Source organism: Dipodomys ordii, unplaced genomic scaffold (assembly GCF_000151885.1).
Source record: "Dipodomys ordii isolate 6190 unplaced genomic scaffold, Dord_2.0 Scaffold113, whole genome shotgun sequence".
NCBI lineage: Eukaryota > Metazoa > Chordata > Mammalia > Rodentia > Heteromyidae > Dipodomys > Dipodomys ordii.
In genome coordinates this window covers 3,742,571-3,766,126 of record NW_012267329.1, presented here as the reverse complement: position 1 = coordinate 3,766,126, position 23,556 = coordinate 3,742,571, and the positions used below count along the sequence as shown (strand labels likewise).

The window sequence follows — 23,556 nt, the reverse complement described above, 5'->3', positions numbered from 1 at the left end:
TTTTCTTTTTGCTTATGTGGTGCTGAGGAATCGAACCCAGGGCCTCATGCTTGCAAGGCAAGCGCTCTACCACTGAGCCACCTTCCCAGCCCCTCCAACTTTATTCTTTATAAAGAGCATCTGTCATCATAGCTCCATAATCATAATTAATCTCTGACTTTCTCCCTGCTCCATGGCACGGCTATAGCATCCTATGGTTGTGTGTCCTTCACATGCTTCTCCCCTGTCCGCTCCCCGCCCCCTGCCCCCAATTCCTCATCCCCATAGCACATGTCCTTTAGCTTCTCACCTTCTCTTATTTGGATTATTTCTAGAACTTTCCATTAGTCTCCCTGCTGCATGTTCCTCCTGCCTTCACAGCCCGCCATGGGATTTACCTTTCTGCCATGTTTCTTGGTTTGCTTCACTCCCTGGCTCCAACCTGGCTTCACTTCCCGACTTGACTCCCTGTACACCTCTCCATTTCTTTGACTCCATCTTCAGCTCCCATTCCCTTTGAGATTTCATTCTTTCTCAGGCTTCCCAGAGCCTTTCTTTCTTTCTTTCTTTCTTTTTTTTGGGTCCGGTCGTGGGGCTTGAACTCTGGGCCTGGGCACTGTCCCTCAGCTCTTCAGCTCAAGGCTAGCGCTCTACCACTTGAGCCACAGCACCACTTCTGGCTTTTTTCTTTTTGCTTATGTGGTGCTGAGGAATCGAACCCAGGGCCTCATGCATGCAAGGCAAGCACTCTACCACTGAGCCACCTTCCCAGCCCCTCTTTTTTTTTTTCTACTTCTCCTATAAATCTCTTCTGATTATTTCTTCCCCAGTAATCACATTCATCTAATCATTCAATCAACACACTGGCTTTTTCTCAGTGCCTTTCTCTCAGGTTTGGGTGAGATGAGGGCCATGTAGAAAGCAAGGGGAAGGATCAGAGGCCCAAGGCAGAAACTCCTGACCCACATTAATTAAATGCTGCCTATCTTCTTCCCACATGTTTCTCTGACCCCCTGCATCCGGGCCACACCAGCTAGTGCCTTCATGGTCTCAATATCCCATCTGATATTCTCAGAAGCCCCTCCACACACTGTTGGTCTTTCTCATTTCCTTTGGGAAGGCTTCTCTGACCCTGCCCTGGAGGACTAAGTACAACTCTAGGGATGAGATCTTATTTACCCAGGGCTCCTCAGCACTCACCAGAGCTGGCCGTTGGAGGGCTTTCCATCTGAGTTCATGGTACCAGGAAGGTGATCCTAGAGCCCAGGAGAGGTGAGAATATACTCAACTGTTCTCAGGAGAGGAGAGAATATACTCAAATTGAGAGTTAGACACAGACTCTTGAGTCAGATGTGGGTTCAAATTCTGCCTCTGCCACTGAATGTTTGGGTAGCATTCCTTGGGAATGCTTATTTTCCCCTGCCTTAGATTCCTTTATCTACAGGAAGAATATTACAAAATAAAGATGTAAAAATTGAATAAGATAATATATTAAGGAACTTAGAATAGTGTTGAACACATTGTAAGTACTCAATAAAAGTCAATATTTTACTCAATTAAGTTTTGTTGTAGTTTTGAGGTAGTGTCTCACTATGTAGCCTAGGCCTCCTACCTCAGCCTCCCAACTGTGTTGGAAGTATAGCCCTGTACCACCACATACGACTTTGTTATTCAGTTGTTGTTGTTAGTGTTGGGTTTTCTTTGTGCATGATAAGCAGGTAATATACATTAAGCTATATTCCCAACCCTTCAATTATGTTGTTGGATTATTTTCTGTTGGTACTAGTTTAATCTCAAAGCCTTTCACTGTTAGGCAGGTGCCCTACCACTGAGCAATGCTTCTAGCTCTTTTTTGAACTGATTATTTTTAAGATAGGGGCTCACTTCCTGTTTACATGCACCTGGACTGTGAGCTGCCTATTTTAGGCTTCAGGTTGTAGCTAGGATAAGAGGTGCACGCCACCTCACCCAGCTCTTTGTTGAGAAAAAAATCTTTTTAATTTTTCTGCCTAAGCTGACCTCAAACTGTGATCCTACAGCCTCAGGCTCCTAAGCAGCTAAAATTTTAGGCAGGAGCCATCTGTGCCTGGCTGCTTAAATTATATTTTAAATACTTTCTATTACTGTTTTTATTAGCTTTCATTAGTTATACAGAGGGGATTTCATTGTTATATGTCTACACATTATTGTAAACATCTTTCTAGTGAAATGAATGCACTACTCAGTCTATGTGATAAATATTACACTTAGAGCTAGCTTATCACTCAGCGTGTGTGTGATAAATATACATTAGAATTACGGACTAGTATTAGTCTATATAGCTATATAATAGTCTATTTTACACGTGTGTGTGTGTGTGTGTGTGTGCTGCAGCTTAAACTCAAGGCCTGGAAGCTATCCCGCTATACCTTAGCTCATTTTTTTTTTTTTTTGCTCAAGGCTGGCATTTGAGCCACAGCTCCACTTCTGACTTTTTGCTGAATCTCCTGGACTTTCCTCCTTGGGCTGGCTTCAAACTGTGATCTTTAGATCTCAGTCTCCTGAGTAGCTAGGCTTATTGGCATGAGCCACCAGCACCTGACTTTTTTTAACTTTTTAATTTCCATTTGCCTGTGAAAATGAGAACTTCATAAGCACAGGCCCCTGTCCATTATGTTCCCATAGCTTCTTCTGAAGCACATGGAGGAGACAGAATGGTAGTTCCATCAATCTTGGTTGAATTCGTTTTCCCAAGTTGCTTTACTGTTAAAAACCCAACTAAACTTCCTAGTTTCTCAAGAGCCCAGACGCTAAAAATACTTATACCAATTTGCCAGTTATGTGGCTTATATTTTTTTAAAAAAAATCTCAGCAATTTTTGAGAATATAAAAATAGATATGTTGTCAAGTAGGATATATGTAGATGCATATACATCTCTGTATATGTATGTATGTATTTTTTGAGACAGGGTCTTACCATGTAGCCCAGGCTAGCCCAAACTTGCAATCTGCATGTATCAGCCTCCTAACTGTTGAGAATACAAGCTTAAGTCATCATTATTTCTTAAATAATTTGTCCTTTAGCTTGATATTATGAAAGTATAGCTAGAAATTTATGTCATAGCTAATTATGCTTTAGATATGAAGGATTTCCAAGTACTGTGAAGCTTAAGGAAGTTGTTCCTTGTAAAATAGAATAGCATTTTCCCCATCTTGCTAAAAATTGATCACAGATGGTACAAAGGTCCCTTGAAGAACAGGCTGTCCTCAAATGCCAAATTAATAAGACTGCATTATGCACAAACGACAATAAGAAAGTTCCAAGTTTGATCAGAAGTAATTATTTTCTTTGATAACATCTGAAACTTTATTGAAACATGTCTTGACTAGGGTGGGCCGTGGTGCTAACTGGAGAAGGGATAGACAAATGGAAGGTGGAATGGTGGATGAATACAGTCATAATACTCAATGACAGTATGAAAATGAAACTAAGAAACTTGATAAGAGAGGTGGAGATGAGAAAGTGCGGGGTGATGGTACAGGTAACTCTGATCAAGATGCCTTTACATATAAATTAACATGTTAAATTGAAAGCTCCTTGTACAATTATCTGAACAAAAAGCAATTTGGGAGTTTAATTATTTGTGTGTGTGTGTGTGCCAGTCTGGGGCTGAGGGACAGTCAAAGACTGAGAATCTTTTTGCTCAAGGCTACCACCCTACCACTTGACACAGCTCTAATTATGGCTTTTTTGGTAATTTTAGTGGAAATAAGAGTCTCACAGACTTTCCTGGCTTTGTACCACAGTCTTCAGATCTCAGCCTCCTGAGTAGCTAGGATTATCAGCATGAACTATCGGGAACCTGACTAAATTTTATTTATTTTTTAATGATGTTAGAAAGATAAATAATTCAATGGGAAAATAGAAAGAAACTATGGATACTTTCAGAAAAAATCCAAATGACTACAAAAACAAGACAACATGCTCACTAATAATGATAATCAAAAGAAAGAAAGCTGAAATCACTTTTAAAAAAGACGTTTGCTTCTCCGTTTTGCAAAAATTTAAAGGATCTAAGTGAAAAATTCATATTAGCAAGATGTGGGTCAATAAACACTGAAATATGATGTTGGGGAGTACACACTGATATTGGTTTTTGAAAGGTGATTTGACAATATCTTAATGTTTTTCATAGAAAAGTTCTGTGACCCAGCATTTATAGTCTAGCCTTATATATAATGGCATGTACACAAAAAAGGATATTAATAAGTGCCCTGTGTATAACAGAAAAATTAGGAATAACTTCAATTTTAATAACAGGTGTAAGTCTAATATACACAGATGTCTTAAAAATATAGATGTTCATGTAACTCAATGGTAGAGCACTTATTTAGTATTGCAAGGTTCTTGGTTTGATCCCCAGCACTGCAAAATAAATGGGGGTGGGAAAAAGCCCTCAAAAACCACAGAGTGGGATACCGGTAGCTCATGACTGTAAGTAGGCTGAGATCTGAGAATCATAAAGCCAGCCTGGACAGGAAAGCCCATGAGTCTCTTATCTCCAGTCAAACACCCAAAAGCCAGACATGAGCTGTGGTTCAAGTGATAGAGCACTACTCTTGAGCAAAAAAGCTAAGGTACCCAGGACTTGAGTTCAAGCTCTAGTACTGGGAAAAGAAAGAAAGATAGACAGACAGACAGAGAGAAAGAAAGAACGAAAGAAAGAAAGAAGAAGAGAGACAGAAAGAAAGAAAAAGAAAGAAGAAGAGAGAAAGAAAGAAAGAGAGAGAGAAAGAAAAAGAAAGAAAGAAAGAAAGGAAGAAGCAAGCCGGGCATCAGTGGTTCACGCCTATAATCCCAGCTACTCAGGAGGCTGAGATCTGAGGATCATGGTTCAAAGCCAGCCCAGTCAAACAAAGTCCGTGAGACTCTTATCTCCAATAAACCACCAGAAAACCAGAAGTGGCACTGACTTGAGCTGATGAGTTGAGGGACAGTGCCCAGGCCCAGAAACTAACAAAAAAAAAAGTAAGGAAAGAAGAGAGAGAGAAAGAGAGAAAAGGAGAAAGAGAAAAAGAGAATGAAAGAAAGAGAAAAGAAAAGAAGTGAGGGAGAGAGAAAAAAAAGAAAGGGAGGGAGAAAGAGGGGGGGGAGCTGGGGGCTGGTGGCTCATGCCTTTAATACTACTCAGGAAGATTGCAGTTTGAAGCCAGCCCAGGAAGAAAAGTCCCTGTGAAACTCTTTTTTTTTTCCCCCTGTGAAACTCTTATCTCCAATTAACCACTCAAAAACCAGAAGTGGAGCTGTGGCTCAAAGTGGTAGACTGCTAGCCTTGAGTGAAAAAAGCTCAGGGACAGCACCCAGGTCCTGAGTTCAAGCACCACAAGGCAGGGGGGGGGGGTGGAGGGAGGAAGGGAAGGAAAGAGAGAGAGAGGTAGGGAGAAAGCTATCACCAGATGAAGCCCATTAACTGAATCACCAGAACCATGAACCACCATAAACCTCCTTAAAAAAAATGCTACACAACTCCCCTTACTTCATTATAGTAACAAGAACAACAGACACTGAACCAAGAACTCTTGTAAGCTTGTGTCCATTGTATATACAAGTTCAGAAAACACCACGTAAACTACAAACAAAACACACATACACACACCCCACTACCACCATCACCATGTGCCTTCTGGGTAAAAATCCCTTCTAATTTATATAATCATAGCAGAAAGAAGCAATGTTACTAGTAATCCCTACACAGTAAAATGTTAATCATTTCTGTCAGATGGGGTAGACTTGATGTGGTCCCATGTGGGCTATTACATTCATCTCGTGTTAGGGGGAGCTCTTGAGAGAAGACATATTGCTTCTCTGACACGGATCCACCAAACTGAGCATGACAGGCATCTCCGGAACACATTCACATACAACAGTGACGTAGCCCTCTGTCCTCTGCCCACCACAGGCTGTCAGGGTCATGACGCTCTTGAAGGTAACTCCTGTTCCTTATTCTGGGCTTTTGCTCCCTGCAGTACTGGTAACAGTCTCCCTGGATGGGTCTGCTGTCCTTTACTACGTTTTCCTTTGTCCTTTTTTTTTTTTAAACTAGCCAGACAGACTGCTGGATGAATCTGCAAAGCTTCATCCTAACAGGAAAGCAAGGTGAGTGCAATTTAATTCAGAGAGATTGGAAGGAAGGTTTGCCTGCTCAGACAGTTTCTTTAACTCACCCTAGAAAGTAGGGCAGTCACAGCCAGCTCTCACAACCATTTTGGTAAGATAAGAAATCTGGAACTCTTAGAATTTTTTATTTGTTTTATTTTATTTTTCTGCTGGTCCTGGGGCTCGAACTCAGGGCTCGGGTGTTGTCCTGAGCCTCTTTGTGCTCAAGGCTAGCACTCTACCACTTGAACCACAGAGCCACTTAACAGCTTTTTTTTGAGTAGTTTATTGGAGTTAAGAGTCTCACTGGGACTTTTCTGCCTAGGCTGTCTTCAAACCACAATCCTCAGATCTCAGCCTCCTGAGTAGCTAGGATTACAGGTATGAGCTACCAGTGCCAGGTCTTAAAATTTTAAATGAGAACGAACCAACTCTCTTCCTCCTCCTCCTCCTCCACTTCTTCCTTCTCCTTCCTCCTCTTCTCCTTCCTCCTTCTCCTGTTCTTCACTATCTTTATCTTCCTTTAGTTAACAAAATCAGCTGGACTAAAAGTCAAAATTAGCCAGGCACTGATGGCTTATGCCTATAATCCTAGCTATTCAGAAGGCTGAGATCTGAGGGTTGCAGTTTGAAGCAAGACCTGGCAGGAAAGTTTGGGAGACTGTTATCTCCAATTACCCAATAAAAAAGCTCAAGATGGAGCTGTGACTCAAGTGGTAGAGAACTAGCTTTGAGCACAAAAGCCCCATAACAGTGCCCAGACCGTGAATTCAAGCCCTAGGACTGACCCAGGAAAAAAAAAAGTTGAAACTATCCTGCAAACAGCCTCTTGGGTACAGTTATACCTGATTCTCACTAAGCTTTGGTGAAGAAACAGATTGGAACTGTGGCACTGCTGGTGACAATTCTTCGGATCTAAGCTGGGCATGGCTCTGCTTATTCAGAAACATTGACTTATTACTCCCACTTAATCTCACTTTTTTGGCCTCATGATTCTATTAACACTTCAGAAAAGACATCTATTTCTCCTGGAGGGGACTAGTTATCGAACTTTACATTACTTGAGACCAGAGTACAGGTTTTTGAATTGTATCAATAATATCTTGAGCAAGGGAACTTAGTTCTCTGAGCTTCTCTCAGCCCTACCTGGTAAGGTCAACATTAGAATTAAATAAGCTAATGCAGAGACAGAGCTCTATGCTGTGGCTTCTAATAGATAAGTACTCAATAAATGACCAATATTTCTATAAATTGAGACCCCCCCCAGCTTTTCCAATCTAAAACTTTTGGGTAGTATCTTCCACAATTGCCCGGAATAGTCTCTCACAACAAAGTTCAAAACTCACCCCTAAAAAACCACACCAATAGAGCGCTAGCCTTGAGCTGAAGAGCTGAGGGACAGTGCCCAGGCCCAGAGTTCAGGCCCCATGACCGGACCCCAAAACAAACAAACAAACCACCAAACCAAAACTAAAACAGACCAGTAGAAATTTTGTTGTGAAACCACTTGCTGGATTTATCTAATATACAGAATTGAAATTTTCTCTGAAATTCTCTCTCACGCTCTCTCTCTCTCTCTCTCTCTCTCTCTCTCTCTCACACACACACACACACACCCCAATATAGCACATAACTGATGCTACGAGGAGCCTTGGCCTGAATCAGGGATCTCACAAGGCACCTGATTAGCCTCCAGTTTTGTCTCCTGCACAAAACTATGTACAGAAAGTTATTTATTTCCACCAAGAGTCAAGCCAAAGAGAGATGGCTGACAGGAATGGTGATGATAAAATATGGATAAGACTTGGGGTCGCCTCATAGCCCCGGGTCCTGCCCAAGCCTGGGAACAGTGATCTGAAGGTTCTCAGAGCTTCACAGAGCAGCGTCCTTCTTCTCTCTAACCCTGCCTCTTCCCTTCTGTCCTTCAGGTCAATAATTACTGACTTCAGTGCCCACCACAAGTCAGGCACACTCAAGCTAGCCCCAGGCAACTTCTGGTCTAGTAGGCACCGTGGACATGGTATGACAGCTACCAGATGAGAAAGGACATTCAGATTGTGATCCAGAAGGAAGTGATGTTTAGTGTCTATAGAGCTTAAAGCAGATCTATCACAAGAATGGCCTGACTACTCACCACACTGGTTCTCCGCATGGCCCTGGTCCCCTCCACAGGACTCTGCCCGCTGTTCAGATGTTCTGGGAGACTTTTTAGCCACATCGAGGTCCATGCCTGAGAGCTGGAGGTGCAACTGGTCCCTGTGAGCAGCCTTCCTGAGCGTGCGGATGGCCTTCCGCAGCCGCTTCTCTGTCCGCTTCACCAGGCAGCTCAGATCACAAGAAGCTACCGAGACAAGAGGGACAGGAGCAAGGGACAGCAGTCAAGCCGCAGCGTGCTAGGGTGTCCAAACCAGCCACGGGACCCACCCTGGGTTAAGGGAAGGGGAGAGATCTGGAGGTAGACACCTAGCAGGCTGGGCAGCACTTGATTTAAACACAAATTTGTGAACCCAAATGGGAGTTTTGGGTTTTGATGAAGAAGAGAAAACCATTAGGTTGTGAAAATCAATTCAATGTAGGTGGGTGGGTGGGTGTATGTGTGTGATAATAAAACAGGAGATACTTCAGTGTTTGTCTTAACAACTGCCACCCGCCCTTCCATCCCCAGGAATGATGAAAAATGAAAGGCAAAGACAAAACGAGAAACCTGTGAGAGAAGCCTGGCCACTTAGACGCCTTTCAGACCAACCTGTCACCTCCTTTGGATAAGTTTCACGTTCAAACTCAACAGTGATAAACATGTCCTTAGGGGCACTCAGTCGGCCAGGGGTTCCCGGGACTTGCTTGCTGGAGATGCATGTAAGGTTTGCGTAGCGGAAACTCTCTTTTACTGAGCTGTGCTTCTCTGTATGGAGAAACAAAGTTATCGGAAGCCAAGTCCTGGCAAAGCACTCAGTTGAACATTCGCTAGAGCTCAGTAAACATTTCATTAAAATAATTCTCCAGGGATGACATGATGAACTCCACATGCCGAGCCGCTGCAAGTCCCCATCCCTCCCCCCACCCCGCAGCTTGAAGCCTGATGACATGTTCCTTTTGAAGAGCCAGTTTGCCTCCTATATAACTTTATAAGCTGATGCTTGAAAACTCTTTTCATGGGTAAAGGCTGGGTGTGTTTCTGACTGACCAGCATAGAGATGGAAGACATATTCCCTGCCAGTGGTGTTCCTGAGGAGCATGTGTGTTCTCGCAGTTGGTTTTCCTAAAGCTGGGCTGTAATGACCCAAAGCAGGGGTTGAGGCTTCAAACAGGGTATGAAGGCAGCAGCAGAAAGGAAACTCACTCCTGCTTTTAGGCAAATGGTTCTTGGTGCAATTCCAACAAAAAGGGCGAGCTGGAAAACACATCAACAGTGATGTGTCTCTTTTCAAATAAGCAGGAATGATAAATAACATGAAGCGTCAACAGAGTCAGGCGCTGGTGGCTCACATCTGTAATTCTAGCTACTTAAGAGGCTGAAATTGAGGATCAAGTTCAAAGTTAGCCTGGGCAGAAAAGTACATGAGACTCTTATCTCCAAGTAACTAGCACAAAGCTGGATGTGGAGCTGTGGCTCCACTTTTTGCATTGAGGGGAAAAAAAAAAAAGAAATAACTAAGCAAAAACTCAAGGCCCTGAATTCAAGACCCAGCATCAATGCCAAAAAATAAAGAATCAACAGAACAAGACAGTACTATGAATCCATCTATGATGATAGCAGAATGTTTAGTAAGATGCAAGACAGGGCTTTGCACAGCTCTGGCCTGACTTTGGCTTTCTCTTCTTCCTCATGACTTCCAGTGAATCTGATGACTAAGGATTGTCAACAAACCAGACCAAACTGAACCAAAAAGCAGGTCCCCATATCCACAAAATCAGTTTGTCTCTATTTTAAAATCCTACCTTACTGAATTGAAGAATTATTTATATTACATTCTTCCTTACTATTGCAAGTATGTTCTGAGCAACCAATAATCAGAGGCCAAAGGAAAGAAGCAAATGTGTTTCCTTTCTATATTTTCTCTCACAGATCTATTTCTGCCTTTTCAAACAGCTGACTTCAAATCTTAAAACTGATATTCATTTTTAATTTTTTTCCATCTATTTTCAAAACATTTTCTTTCTGGGTGGTGCAGGGGTTCAAACTGAGGGCCTTATGCTTGCTTGATAGGCAGGGACTTTACTGAGTCACATCTTTTATCCTCTGTGTGTGTGTGTGTGTGTGTGTGTGTTTGTGTGTGTATGAGTGTGATACTTGGACTTGAACAGAGCCTCTAGCTCTTAGCATTTTTTGCTCAAGGCTATAACTTTACCACTTAAGCTATAGCTCTACTTCTAGATTTTTGCTAGTTAACTGGAGATATGATTCTCTTAGATTTTTCTGCCAAAACACTGTCTTCAAACCTTGATCCTCATATCTCAGCCTCCTGAGTAGTTAGGATTACAGGTGTGACCCACAAGTGCTAAGCAGCCTCTCATCCTTTTTACACTGATTACCTTTTTGTTCTTTTTAAAATAAAGCTTTTAGTATAGTGGGGTTAAAGCAGGGAGAAATAGAAGAAGAGAGAAACATTTTACTCCCCACAGAGAGGAGGTCTTGCCTCCTGCCCGGGCACATGCCTGTTCCACAAACCTCCTACTTTTTGCTTCCTATTGTAGTCAACATGACAAATGTTTGCTACCATGCCCAGAGTCCCTACTGAGATGAAGGCTCTCTGGCTTTTCTTCCCTGGCCTGTGCTGGAACCCCAGTTCTCCCAATCTCAATCTCCCAAGTAGCTAAGATGACAGGCATGAGCCACTGCCACTGATATTTTGAAGTAACTTATAGAAGAGTTGCTAAGATACTGATAATAGATACTCTGATATACTGATAATAGTTACTCTGTTTCCTCTAAGGTTCACATGTTACATTAACAGCAAATTTATCAAAACTAAAAAGTTAGAATTTGGTACAATCCCGTTAAGTAATCTTCTGATCAAATTTTGCTTTTTTTTTTTTTTTTTGGTTGGTTGGTTGGATTTTGGTGCTGGCGATCAAACTAAGAGCCTTGCACATGGTGGGCAAGCATCTTCTGACTGAATTATATCCCCAGCCCCCAAATACATTTTAAAATAGCACTTTCCTCCAAATTTAAAAGTTTAAGCTGAGCTCCAGTGGCTCACGCCTGTAATCCTAGCTACTCAGGAGGATGAGAACTGAGGATCAGGGTTCAAAGCCAGCCCCAGCAGGAAAGTCCATGGCGCTGTGGCTCAAGTGGGAGAATATTTTCCTTGAGCTGAAGAGTTCAGGAACAGCACCCAGGCCCAGAGTTCAAGCCCCATGACTGACAAAAAAAAAGTATAAAAGTGGAAAATGCAGAAAAAAAGTAAAATTCACCCATCAACTATATCCTCTACTAATGAGATCCTTTTCTACTTCATGTTTCCATACACAATTTGCATTGTATTAGTAATATTTTTACTACCACTTTTTCCTTCTTAGTAATATAACAAGAACATTTTTCTATGTCATTAAATATTCTTTGAATAAATATAGTCAATAGCTGGATAAAATTCCATCAAATGGAGGTACCAAGAATGAGCTTAATAGTCACAAATGACTAGAGTCCTAGCTATCCAGGAGGCTGAGATCTGAGGATCACTGTTTGAAGCCAACCCAGGTAGAAAAGTCTGTGAGACTCTTCAATTAACTACCAAAAAGCCATTAGTGGAGGTATGGCTCAAGTGGTAAGAGTGCCAGACTTGAGGAACAGTGCCCAGGCCTTGAGGTCAGGCCCCACTGGCATGCAAAAAACAGTGACTACAGAGCCTTATGCTTAGTTGTATGGTTTGAGAGCAGATTAAGGAAAGAATGATACATGAAACCTTGATTTTGTTTTAATCTCTAAAATTATCATCTGAAATATATTGGAAATGTGAGCTAAGGAAGAAAGAAGAGGACGAGGTTCTGCTGTTTCAATAAGGTCAGTTACACTTGGAAGGTTTTCATTTTGCTGAAGCCAATGAAGTCACAGCTTCCAAAATACTAGACCAGCAGGAATGCTAGACATTACATCTTTGTTCATCAAAGTTATCATTTCTGAGCCAAATCCCCCCTTTTTTTTTCATTTCTTTGGCTTGGATTTCAAACTGCTAAGACCTAGAAAATTCAACCCAACATGACCATAAGTTGCTAATTTTTTCTAAGCCCTTACTGACTCCTGTGAACTCACATGTTTCTCAAGAGCTTCACCAACTACATCATGAAGGAAGCCTCCCTCCAAGTGACCCCGAATTGTACAAATGTGCAAAGCCAGCTCTGCTTCCTCTAACAAACAAAGTCCTAGGAATACTAAATGGTTGCATCTCATCCTAAGTGCATATGAGTCTGCCATCAGTGCGCATGTCACAAGCCCCTTTCCCACATGGCAAGGATGCTTCCTACTTAACCAGCCATCTGGTTCCATACCTGGTAGTACTGGTCGCAGACCCTCAGGAAACAGCTCAGCCTTTTTCAAACTACACTTGCCTTCATTTAGTTTAAATGTTACACTTGTCCTGATGGTGGCAACATCTTCAGAAAGAAATAAGTAAGAAAAGTTATCTTCAGAGGCAAAGGAATGGAAACACTAGGAGAGTATTGGTGAGCTAGCCATTGATTGGATCCCTCCATACATCTCTTACCTGAGACCAAGAAATGTTTGGATCCTGAAGTGCCCATTACCCTAAGCACTGAGGACACCTATAGTCTCTTCAGAGTTATTCTTATCCACTCATGGGACAGATAAATCGAATGTTCAAATATAATAAAAAGAGGATCCCAAAGCAGTGAGATCAAAGATGAGGTCATTCTTGTGTCTTCCTGAGAAGGAAGGCTAAGTGTCCTTTAGCTCAAGTGTGGGTAAAACTTGAAGGAAATGGAAAGAAAGGGAAGGTTTGTATACCTGGGGTTGGGGAGAGGGCAGGGCTGAGGAAGCTTCCTCTATAAGATGTGGTTAGGATTTTCAGGGTCTGAGAGACAGCCAGGGTCCCACTTTGAAGGGATGTTGTTCTCTTTCCAGAATCAGTGTTAATTCTATTTTAGGTTCTGGAGCTCATGACCTAGATTGGAATTCCAGCTCTTTGTGTTGTGGTAAGAACTTAAGCAATTTCCTTAATCTCCCACCTCAGTTTTCTCATCTGAACTGGAAAATAATTGGTATAATGCAGTGAAAGAGAGAAGAGAGAGAGGAGAGAGAGAGAAAGAGAGAGAAAGAGAAAGAGAGAGAGAGAGAGAGAGAGAGAGCTTAGCCTACTGCCTAGTACATAGACAGAACTGGGTAACTTTGAACTATGTGCTCATCTACTCTTGGGGAATCCCAGATCACCAAGGAATCATCACTGAGATTTGATTTTATACACCAGGTTGTTTTCTCTGGCTTGGTTCATTTTCATTCATAAAAATGTCAGTAGAGGAAAGAGCTCTGAATCCAGACTGTCTGGATTCAAACCCGGTTCATCTGTTTTTAACCTGAGTCATTCTGAGTAAGTTATTTCACCTCATCAAGACTCCATTTCTCTGTGTGATTAATGAGGATAATAATAAAATTGATTCAGTTGTCATGTGGATTAAATCCATACATGCAATATGATGGCTGGCATATTCTAATTGCTCAGCTACAGGCTTGCTTTGAGTCTCTGCTTGGCACAGCTATGTGACATGTACATCAAGATGTGATGTGGGCCTTCTTCAGACATTTATTCTCATGACATAATAGCCAAGTGTGTGTGCATCTAAGAAAACAAGATCTTCTGAACATTTTGGATTTCTTTTGACAAACTAGAAAGGGTTTGGGCCCTTTCTTGAGACAGGACCTTGCTCTTCCTGTTCTGCCTAGACCAGTTTGCATCAGTAGCATGTGCCCCAGGCACATTTTTTTCTTTATTTCTTCCAGTCCGGGGCCTGAATTCAGGGCCTGCATGCTGTCCCTGGGCTTCTTTAGTGTTCTACCACTTGTGCCACACAGCTCTATTTCTGGCTTTTTCTGAGTGGTTTATTGGAGAGAAGGTTCTCACAGACTTTCCTGCCTGGGCTGGCTTTGAGCCATGATCCTCAGATCTCAGCCTCCTGTGTAGCTAGGATTACAGGCATGACCCACCAATACTCAGCTCCCAGGCACATTTCTGCTGGGCCTTTGAGGTGCTCTGAGGTGCAGGAATTTAGGAGACCTGAGTCTCCTGTTTCCAGAGCTCTGTGAGGCTCTATCCAATACGATGACCCACTGTGGCTGAACAGGGCCTTGGAGCACACAGTGGGCACTCAGAATACATCTGTTACACAGATGAGTCAGATTTCAGGCACCATGGTTACAGGCAAAAGCACCTCGTAACATGCTCACAGCATTGAGATTAGGAAGAAAGAAAACAAAGCCAGTGCCGGAGAGCCCCACTAATGAAGTCCACTGCACACAATAAGTTCCAGAGAGGTCATACGGATTTGGTAATTACCCCCAAAAGCTGAGTCATTTGTTTTTTGCTGTTTGTTCCTGGGAGGAGAGGAAGAGCCGCAGGTGACAGAATAGGCCTCTTGCAGTCCTGACAGACAGAATGTGGGTTTTCAAATGAGTAAGCAAGTTACAGGCTATTCTGGTAGTAGCTAAAATCACCCCCCCCCAACTTCACTAGAGAAGAGCCCATGACATGGCCTCGCAAAGCCTGGGTTCTGGTATCTGGCCAGTGACCTGAAATCCCTTTGAGGGCATCTAATACCTCCAGGCAAGGCCTGGCCCTGGCATGAATCTCTGCCTAGGGACTGGGCCCCACTCACCTGAAGAGAGGTGAATGCCAGAGTGACATCTTAGGAAGCACCTGTCTCCTCCACCACTCTTACTGCAGTGCAGGGACACGTGGGGTGACACACTAGTGGGTAGGAGCCCCTTCACTTCTAGATAGAATAAAACATAGAAACTTATGGAAGAGAAATACATTTCCAACTGGGAGAAGGAGGGCAGAATCCTACATACCAAAAGCCTCAAGAAAAAGAGGCAGACACCTAGACAGAACAGATGCCAGGCCTGATATCCCACCAAGGTTAAAAAGCTCCCTTCTGCTATGTATTCATGCAGAAAAACAACCAGGAAAACAGAAGGGAATGTCAACCTATGCAGAAGCACAGAAAGAAATGCTAAAGAGCCTGCAAAGTATCTCCTGTTTTTAAACTCTTTAAAGAGCAGTTGCTGCCAGGGACGGAGGGGAGGAGAGCTCAGTGGAGAAAGTGAGGTAGGTTCAGGCCCCGTGGGACATGAGAGCTCCCAGAGCCATGAACTCTCTGCCCCCCAGTGAGCCCCATAGCTGGGTCTGCCCCACGCAATAGGCTGGCGCCCCTTACCCACACAGTCTTTTTTATTCCAGTGGAGTTTATACCCAGGATGGCACTGGCATTCGTAGCTGCCCACCGTGTTCACACAGACCTGCTGGCAGCCCCCATTGTTGATGCTGCACTCGTTGGTATCTGTAGAGCAAAATGGCCCCCTGTCACAGTAGCATATCATGGGCTGACCCATCCTCCCTTAAGGAAGGGGGCACACACACACACACACACACACACACACGGTTGACCTTGACTTTCACAGTGTGCACTTAGTGCTGGCTAGTTCCACATCCCATTCCCCACTGACGTATGCTAGGGAGACTTCAAGTTCCATTCATTGCCCCCTAGACACACAGAAGGGACCAACCACACTGTACTTTCAGATGTTCAAACTCAGACAATGAATAGACTTCTAGTTTAAAACTCTAACATCTGTGGGCTCCACAGCAAGGGAGACAGACAGCTAGAATAAAAACTTCAGATCTGACCATTTCCACAGGTGAGATACAAAGAAGGGAAATGGTGTACACTGTCCCCATCAACCTGAGAAGGTGGTGCTACCTAAATCCAGATTCACGTCATAATGGTCCCTTCTCATTGGGATTTCTTGGTAGAGTGTGTTTTTAGCCATGCTGGAGATGTGTGGAGAAGGGGGACAACTCAATCTATAACAAAGCACAACTATCCATTCTGCTTAAGCTCAGGACATGAGAAGAGCAGGAAGTATTCCAATTGGTGGTTCTACATACTTCAAATCCTTACAATCACTTTGGAGGCCCTGGACAGTTAACTGGAGCAGGGAACAGCATTCTCAGTGATTATGGTTCTGAATATTGAGTGGTCTGATGGACAAGAGAGTGGCATGCAAATCACTTGACATCAATTCTGATTTATGCCACAGCCTTCTCAATCATAAGGTTGTAAGATCGAAGGATTTATTGCTAAATGGACTGAGAGTGGAGGGAGTAACTTGATTCTTTTCACTTCTTGCTCCAAAATCTTTGGGGCTTGAGCCAAGACTTTGTAAACATGGCCCATTCACAAGAGGGCCCTGAATTTAGAGGTGCCCTACCAACACTCTCTGAGGACTATACCATCTTCTGGGAAAACCTGGTAGATAAGGTCTCAGCTCTGAGACACACTTCAGTTCTTGGAATACAACTGCAAGTCAATAAAGTCAACTTATAAAACCACAGCAAATGGAGCCCAGCTCCTCCCTGCTCCATCCTTAATGTGTTCTAGGAGAACATTCAGCACGGGTTTCCCTTGAGCCAATGGACAGAAATGTATCTTTCACCCCACTGTAGGAAAATAAAACTCAGAGAGAACACTGCTTCCTCCAGCCTCACCCTCAAGGGGCACCCACTCACCTCCACAGTGGGTGAAGCCATACAGAGTATACCCTAAATTGCAAGCACAAGCAAATGTCCCCTGGTGGTTGATGCAGCTGTGGTCACAGGTCCTATCCAAAGAGCACTCATCTACATCTGTAATTGTCAAAAGAAGAAGCCAGTTCTGATGGGTGGATGGAGAGGTTTATAATAAACATCAGTTGCTGACTGGTATTTAAGCCTGGATTTTAATGCCCTCTGCATTAAAAGCATCTGAGGACGTTGCTGTCTTTAGTAATTTTCTATAGCAGACATTGAAATTAGATGGCTAAGCTCTCAACTGCTCCACAGTCATCTCTTAGTTTTGTTCCTACCATGGTACAAGCCCACATGCCTGTCATCCTCCTTCAGTTGGATGCACAGTTGGCTATATGTAAATTACATATACATCATCTGTCTGATCCTGTTTTCTTCCCTGATCTGGCCCTCATGTCTTTCCTGCAGATTAGAATTTCAGTGTGTCACTGCCTCAACTCTTCAGAGGATTTTAACAGTTACAACTCGTGGCTCCAAATGGATAGGCCAGAACCAGTGCAACACTCAGTGGAAGCCAACAAGATCATTGCTAAACCACTTTTCCAACACTGAATGTGCTACAAGAAGCTACATTAATAAAAGCACAAATATTTGGATGGATCAGGAAGAATGAAAAAGCAAAATAAAAAGGGCAAATTCTTGCAAAACCTCTTCATTCCTAGCTTTTCCCAGAAACCCTGGAAATTTCTTCAGTAAATTTCTCCTGTGCAAATATTTGTTTTACTAAAACTGATCACTAAAAAATGAGCAAAAGTCAGTTTCTTTCCTGTTAATTGATGCTATTCTATGGAATCTGTTATTAATATCAGCCAGTTGCTGAGAAAGTGGACGCATTCAGTAGCTGACTTTGGCTGTTCACCATGAGTGCTTGCTTTGCCAAAAATAATGAGATCACTTTCCTAATTTCTTTTTAATGTGTTTACACAGCTTAAATATATTGCTGGCTCTATACATTATGTGGAACAGCAAATTTGCTTTCCAAGTCAAACTGAAGAAAACCATGAAATAATCTTTTAGAATGAGCTCAGTGGATTTAAAGGAAAATATACTTGAATTGCCTGGCAAATTATGTATTAAGGAGAACAAACCACGAGGAAAGAAAAACCCAATCCATAACATAAAGTATATTTGAATTGCCTGGCAAATTATTTATTAAGAAGAATAAATCAAGAGGAAAGAAAACTCTCACTTATACTATAAAGTTAAAAAAAATACAATGCTGGGGCTGGGAATGTGGCTTAGTGGTAGAGTGCTTGCCTAGCATGCATAAAGCCCAGGGTTCAATTCCTCAGTACCACATAAACAGAAAAAGCCAGAATTGGTGCTATGGCTCAAGTGGTAGAGTGCTAGCCTTGGGCAAAAGAAGCTCAAGGACAGTGTCCAGGCCCTGATTCAAGCCCTAGGATTAGCAAAACAAAGCAAAACAAAAATACAATGCTGGATTGGTTTTCATTTGTTTGTTTTTGTTTTCTGTAGGTCATGGGTCTTGAACTCAAGACCTGGGCACTGTCCCTGAGTTGTTTACTCAAGGCTAGTGCTCTACCACTTTGAGTCACAGTTCCAATTCCAGGTTTTAGATGGTTAATTGGAAATAAGAGTCTCAGACTTCCCTGCCCAGGCTGGCTTTGAACTGTGATCTTCAGATCTCAGACTCCTGAGTAGCTGGGATTACAGGTTTAAGTTACCAGCACGTGGCTCAATGCTGTATTTTTATTATTTAAGATATCAGATTTTATGTTATGATTTTGAGCTAATGCTAAGATTCCTAAAAAGAAAAAAAAATAAAGTTGTCTTCATTCTCAGAAACAAGATAAAGGATAGCCCATCTTTCCAGACAGCTTCTTCTTGCACATCAGTAGAACATACATGGTGCTCATCTAAAAATATAAATGAGGGCTGGGAAGGTGGCTCAGTGGTAGAGCACTTGCTCTGCATGCTTGAGGCTCTGGGTTTGATTCCTCAACACCACATAAGCAAAAAGAAAAAAGCCGGAAGTGGCGCTGTGGCTCAAGTGGTAGAGCGCTAGCCTTGAGCTGAAGAGCTGAGGGACAGCGCCCAGGCCCAGAGTTCAGGCCCCACTACTGGACCCCCACAAAAAAATAAATAAATAAAAATAAAAATATAAATGATGACATGCCTCCAAACAGCTTCCAATCACCCACAGCAGTTGTTAATACCAAGTTGCACACGGAGGTCTCCTTGCTGCCCTCCCCCTTATGTGGGGATTTTTAAATGGACAGGCGATCCTGACTAAGGCCCAAGCATCATCTCTTCTCCATCCTATCTCTCTCCTCCTCTGTCCCTCCTCTCATCTAGCATCAGAGGCTGGTTATTCAAAAAACTACAAGGTAGAGAGGTCAACTGGTTCATATTCTTGAACATGAGTTGACCTCAACTTTTTGTTAGGAAAGTGTGTTATCTAAATCTACAGATTTTTGCCACCAATTTTTTCATACATTCAATGCCATTCAAAGAATTTTTAGAAAAGGAAAATTATTTATAATCTTAGCTCCCCCTCCCCCAATGCAACCCTATTTTCATTCTGTTCCAGTTCTAAGCAGCCAACTCTGTTGTAATCATGCCTCATGGGTTCTCTGAAGTGTTCTCTAATCATTAATAGCTTAATTTCCAAAATATACCTTAACCCAAGTTGGAGGCTGGATTAGTGAAGGAAGCTGATTAGAGTCAGGAAGCAGGGTGAGCCTGTCTCTACCACATTGGGGGGGGGGTCCATCTTGTCTCTTCCAACCAGAGGGCACTGTAACAACACAGCTATAATTTTAGCACATACCTTGGCAAGACTTCTCATCGGTTAATAACTTAAATCCTTTTTTGCAGCCACAGTCAAAACTGCCCACTGTGTTTTTGCAGAAATGGTCACAACCTCCATTTCGGGTCTGGCACTCATCAATATCTGTAACAGGCAAGTACTGGTAAATCAAAGAGCAATGATTGCTTTGCAACTCACAAAACTGAAATGCTTTTGCGCATACATTCATTGTTCTTTGAAATAAAAACAGATCCATAAAAGCATTTAAGAATGTTCACTGATGGTTCTTATATCTACATTTTCTTATCTGGCTGAACCAGTTTTAAAAGACACGTGTCCCATGCAGTTAAGGACTCTTGACTTCTACCGATGACCTTGATAAGCACTAAGGAAACATGCTGGGAAAGAGTGGTGATAGCCTGTTATAGTCTCATCCTGTATGCTCTCTCAAGATAAGATAGCTCCCATTAATATACTTTCTATTCTAGCTTAATGATTAAAGCTATAAGGTATTAGAGCATTTGTTGGCAAATCTCATCCTGATCAAATAGCCTCAATGTTTTCTCAATGATTCCTTATACTCAATCTTATCTTTTCTGTTTCATCTCATAACTGGTTATCTATTTTTTTATCCATCTCATAACTGGTTATCTATTTTTTTATCATGCTAAAGAGCTAATCCTTTGTACTCGTGCCCATGAAATACTTGCAAGTCAGTGGGGTCTGTCTTCATCCAGTAAAAGTTAATGGTACAGTTATTCATTAAGGGTTCTGGATAATGATCTTGCCTGTTATTTACATAATAATCTGAAGGCTATTATTTATGATAGGTTGATAGTATCTCCTGCCAATGAATGTTTCCCTGCACTGACTTTTTCTAATAAGGCCAATGCCTGCAATGGATTATTTGATGCTTGTAGAGGCTGACCTTCTCAACAGTTAGTGTAATTGTGTTTGTTCTAATTAAGCTTACTCAATTATAACCGTCCACCAGCCCAGGGGGGAAAAAACTCCCATCAATATGAATCACAGGCAAATGTGGAGTCACTCAGAAGGGGCAGAGGGGAAGAGCTGCCTCTGCTCCACACATCAGCAGCATGGGGTTCCCACATCCTAAGCAGGTGAAAGGTACCTTTACATGTCTTCCCATCCAGCTGCAGTGTGAATCCAACGGGACAACTGCAGTGAACACCTGTTGAGGTATCCTTACAGGTACGATCACAGCCTCCATTGTTGACAGCACATGTTTCTGACAAGGAGGTAGAAAGGGCAGTCAGCTTCCTAGGGAAATGCTGATGCATCTGTTAATATTTGACAAAGTTTGTGAAAGCCAAGAAGCATGGTACTCATGGTCACACCCCAAGTCTCTGCCACCTGCAGCTGAGATACAGGGAGAGAAAATGAAGCTCCTCTCACACATCTGAATGGGTTATATTTCCAGAGGAAGCTGGTTACCGGGATCAGAAGGGGTAAAAATGTTTTCCAACTTAGAGAACAGAATTACCACCCCCACACAGAAACAAGTTTAAATTTACTAATGGTTCATGCTAATCCACAGCAAGCAACCTGCTAAGTATGATCACATTTGGCAGGTTAGATTGAGTGTAGACAGGGCAAAGAAGTGTGCTCCTTTCTTAATCCTGAACCTTCTTCTTTCCGTCTGAGTGATGAGCATGCTCAAGAGAGTACAATTGCCTAGCACAATCATTCTCTTGTTTCAGACTAATGACTTCTTCTTTGTAACATCCATTACTCAGAAGGTTATCTTTCTTGGATGCTAAAAAGACCTGTCATAAAGATGTCAAATATTCTGAAACTGGCATATCAACAGAGGAACAGCAACTCACATAGCAGAAGCTACATCTTAAGTGTCTACCAAGGGGCTATCAATAATTAGTAAAGATCATGTGAATCACAGAAGCCCAGAAAGCTCCCAGAAATTAGAAATATCAAATTACTACAGAAAAAAATGAGGTGAGAAAGATTAGTTAAGAGCCTGTATAAGAAACAAATAAGGTTATCAATGGCTTGTGCCTGTAATCCTAGCTACTCAGGAGGCTGGGATCTGAGGACAATGGTTCAAAACCAGCCTGAGTGGGAAAGTCTGTGAGACTCTCATTTCCAATTAACCACCAAAAAACCAGAGAGAGCTGTGGTTCAAGTGATAGAATACTAGCTTTGAGTAAAAAAGCTCAGGGACAGTGCCCAGGCTATGAATTCAAGCCCAAGGACCAGCACAAGAAAGAAAAGAAAAGCCAAGACAAGAAATGAGAGAGAGGAAGAGAGAGAAAGAGACAGAAGAGAGAGAGAAAGAAAAAAGAAAGAAAGAAGGAAAGAAAGGAAGGAAGGAAGAAGGGAGGGAGGGAGGGAAGAAGAGAGGGAGAGAAAAAGAAAGGGAGAAGGAGAGAGAAAGAGAAGGAAAGAGAAAGAGAAGGAAGTAGGGAAGGAAGGAAGTTCTTCCTAATTCTATGTAGCCATATGACTACCCCTTTCTTATTCTAGCTGCAGCAGAGAAATGTATACTCCGAAGAAGTTGGACTAGAGAGAGGAGGCACAGTAATGTGAAAATCTGACCCCTGGCAAGAGGAATATCAAGTCTATCTCCCCCAACCATAGCTTCACAAAGCTTCCATCTAAGCCTATGTCCTACCCAAGCAGAAGACTGATGGATGCCTTTCCAACTGAATGACCTGTCCAAGTGAGAAGACCTATAGATATTGGCACTTGAGGATCTCCAAGTGAAAGGCTAAGCCACTGCCCACTCACCCAAACATGAAGTTCACCAGTCAATATATTATCCAATTGGCCCCTCACTATTAAGTATGAAAAATTAGGAATTATCTGGCTGGGTGCTGGTGGCTCATGCCTATAATCCTAGCTACTCAGAAGGCTGAGAGCTGAAGATTACAGTTCAAAGCTAGCCTGGGCAGGAAAGTCCTTGAGACTCTTATCTCCAATTAACCATTAGAAAATCAGAAGTGGCTCAAAGTGGTAGAGTGCTAGCCTTGAGCAAAAAGAGCTGGGGAACAGTGCTCAGGCCCTGAGTTCAAGCCCCACAACTGATTAAAAAAAGAAAATAATAATTATCTGGTATTTCAGGGAATCCCTTAATATGAAATATATACAACAAATCAAATAGGCAAAAAGAAACTAGGAGGAAGCAAAAATACTACAGAGACAAAGAGAAGTTAAAATCTTACAATTAATTTCCTTAGGAAGATAAGGAAACATAAAATAAGATCAGGTTTTTACAACAAAAGATCAAAATAAAATTCTTGAAAAATATGAAAGCATAATTTTTTAATCCTGCAGAAAGATTAGAAGAGAAAATGAAAAATCTCTTAGAATGTACATAGACCAAAAGCACAAAGGTAAAGGAGAAGAAAATTAGAGAATGAATTTAGTAGTTACAACCTCCAACTAACAGAGGTTCCAGATAAAAACAGAGAAAATAATAAAGGAAATTATCAAAGAACCAAGGAATTTGAATGCCCATCTTGAAAAGATCGACTGAGTACCCAGTGTGGAAACAATATCACAATAGTGGGTATTATTGTGAAATTTCGGATCACCAGGACAAAGAAAAAAAAGAAAGTCCTAACAATTTCCAGAGGTTTTTCACAAAGAATAAAAATAAAAACAGTGTTAGGCATTGGTGGCTCACATCTGTAATCCTGACTACTCAGGAGGCTGAGATCTAAGGATTGCAGTTTGAAGCCAGCCCAGGCAAGAAAGTCTGTGAAACTCTTACCTCCAATTAAATACCAGAAGTCAGTAGTGGAGCTGTGGCTCAAGTGGTAGAGCACTTACCTTGAGCAAAAAATCTCAGGGACAATGTCCAAGCCCTGAGTTCCAGCCCCAGGACTGGCATACACACA

General features: G+C 42.2%; 1 protein-coding gene across 1 annotated transcript in view; it reads right to left on the bottom strand.

Annotated features, from left to right (window-relative positions):
• Scube2 (signal peptide, CUB domain, EGF-like 2) overlaps positions 1-23,556 on the bottom strand; it is a 119,159-nt gene that overhangs the window by 41,586 nt on the left and 54,017 nt on the right. The window contains exons 8-16 of the mRNA XM_013028678.1: positions 20,811-20,927; positions 19,700-19,822; positions 16,852-16,968; positions 15,500-15,622; positions 14,939-15,055; positions 14,620-14,706; positions 12,602-12,706; positions 8,862-9,017; positions 8,250-8,456 (exon numbers count right to left, since the gene is read on the bottom strand). Coding sequence (XP_012884132.1) covers positions 8,250-8,456; positions 8,862-9,017; positions 12,602-12,706; positions 14,620-14,706; positions 14,939-15,055; positions 15,500-15,622; positions 16,852-16,968; positions 19,700-19,822; positions 20,811-20,927 — 1,152 coding nt within the window. The remainder of the gene's footprint in view (positions 1-8,249; positions 8,457-8,861; positions 9,018-12,601; positions 12,707-14,619; positions 14,707-14,938; positions 15,056-15,499; positions 15,623-16,851; positions 16,969-19,699; positions 19,823-20,810; positions 20,928-23,556) is intronic.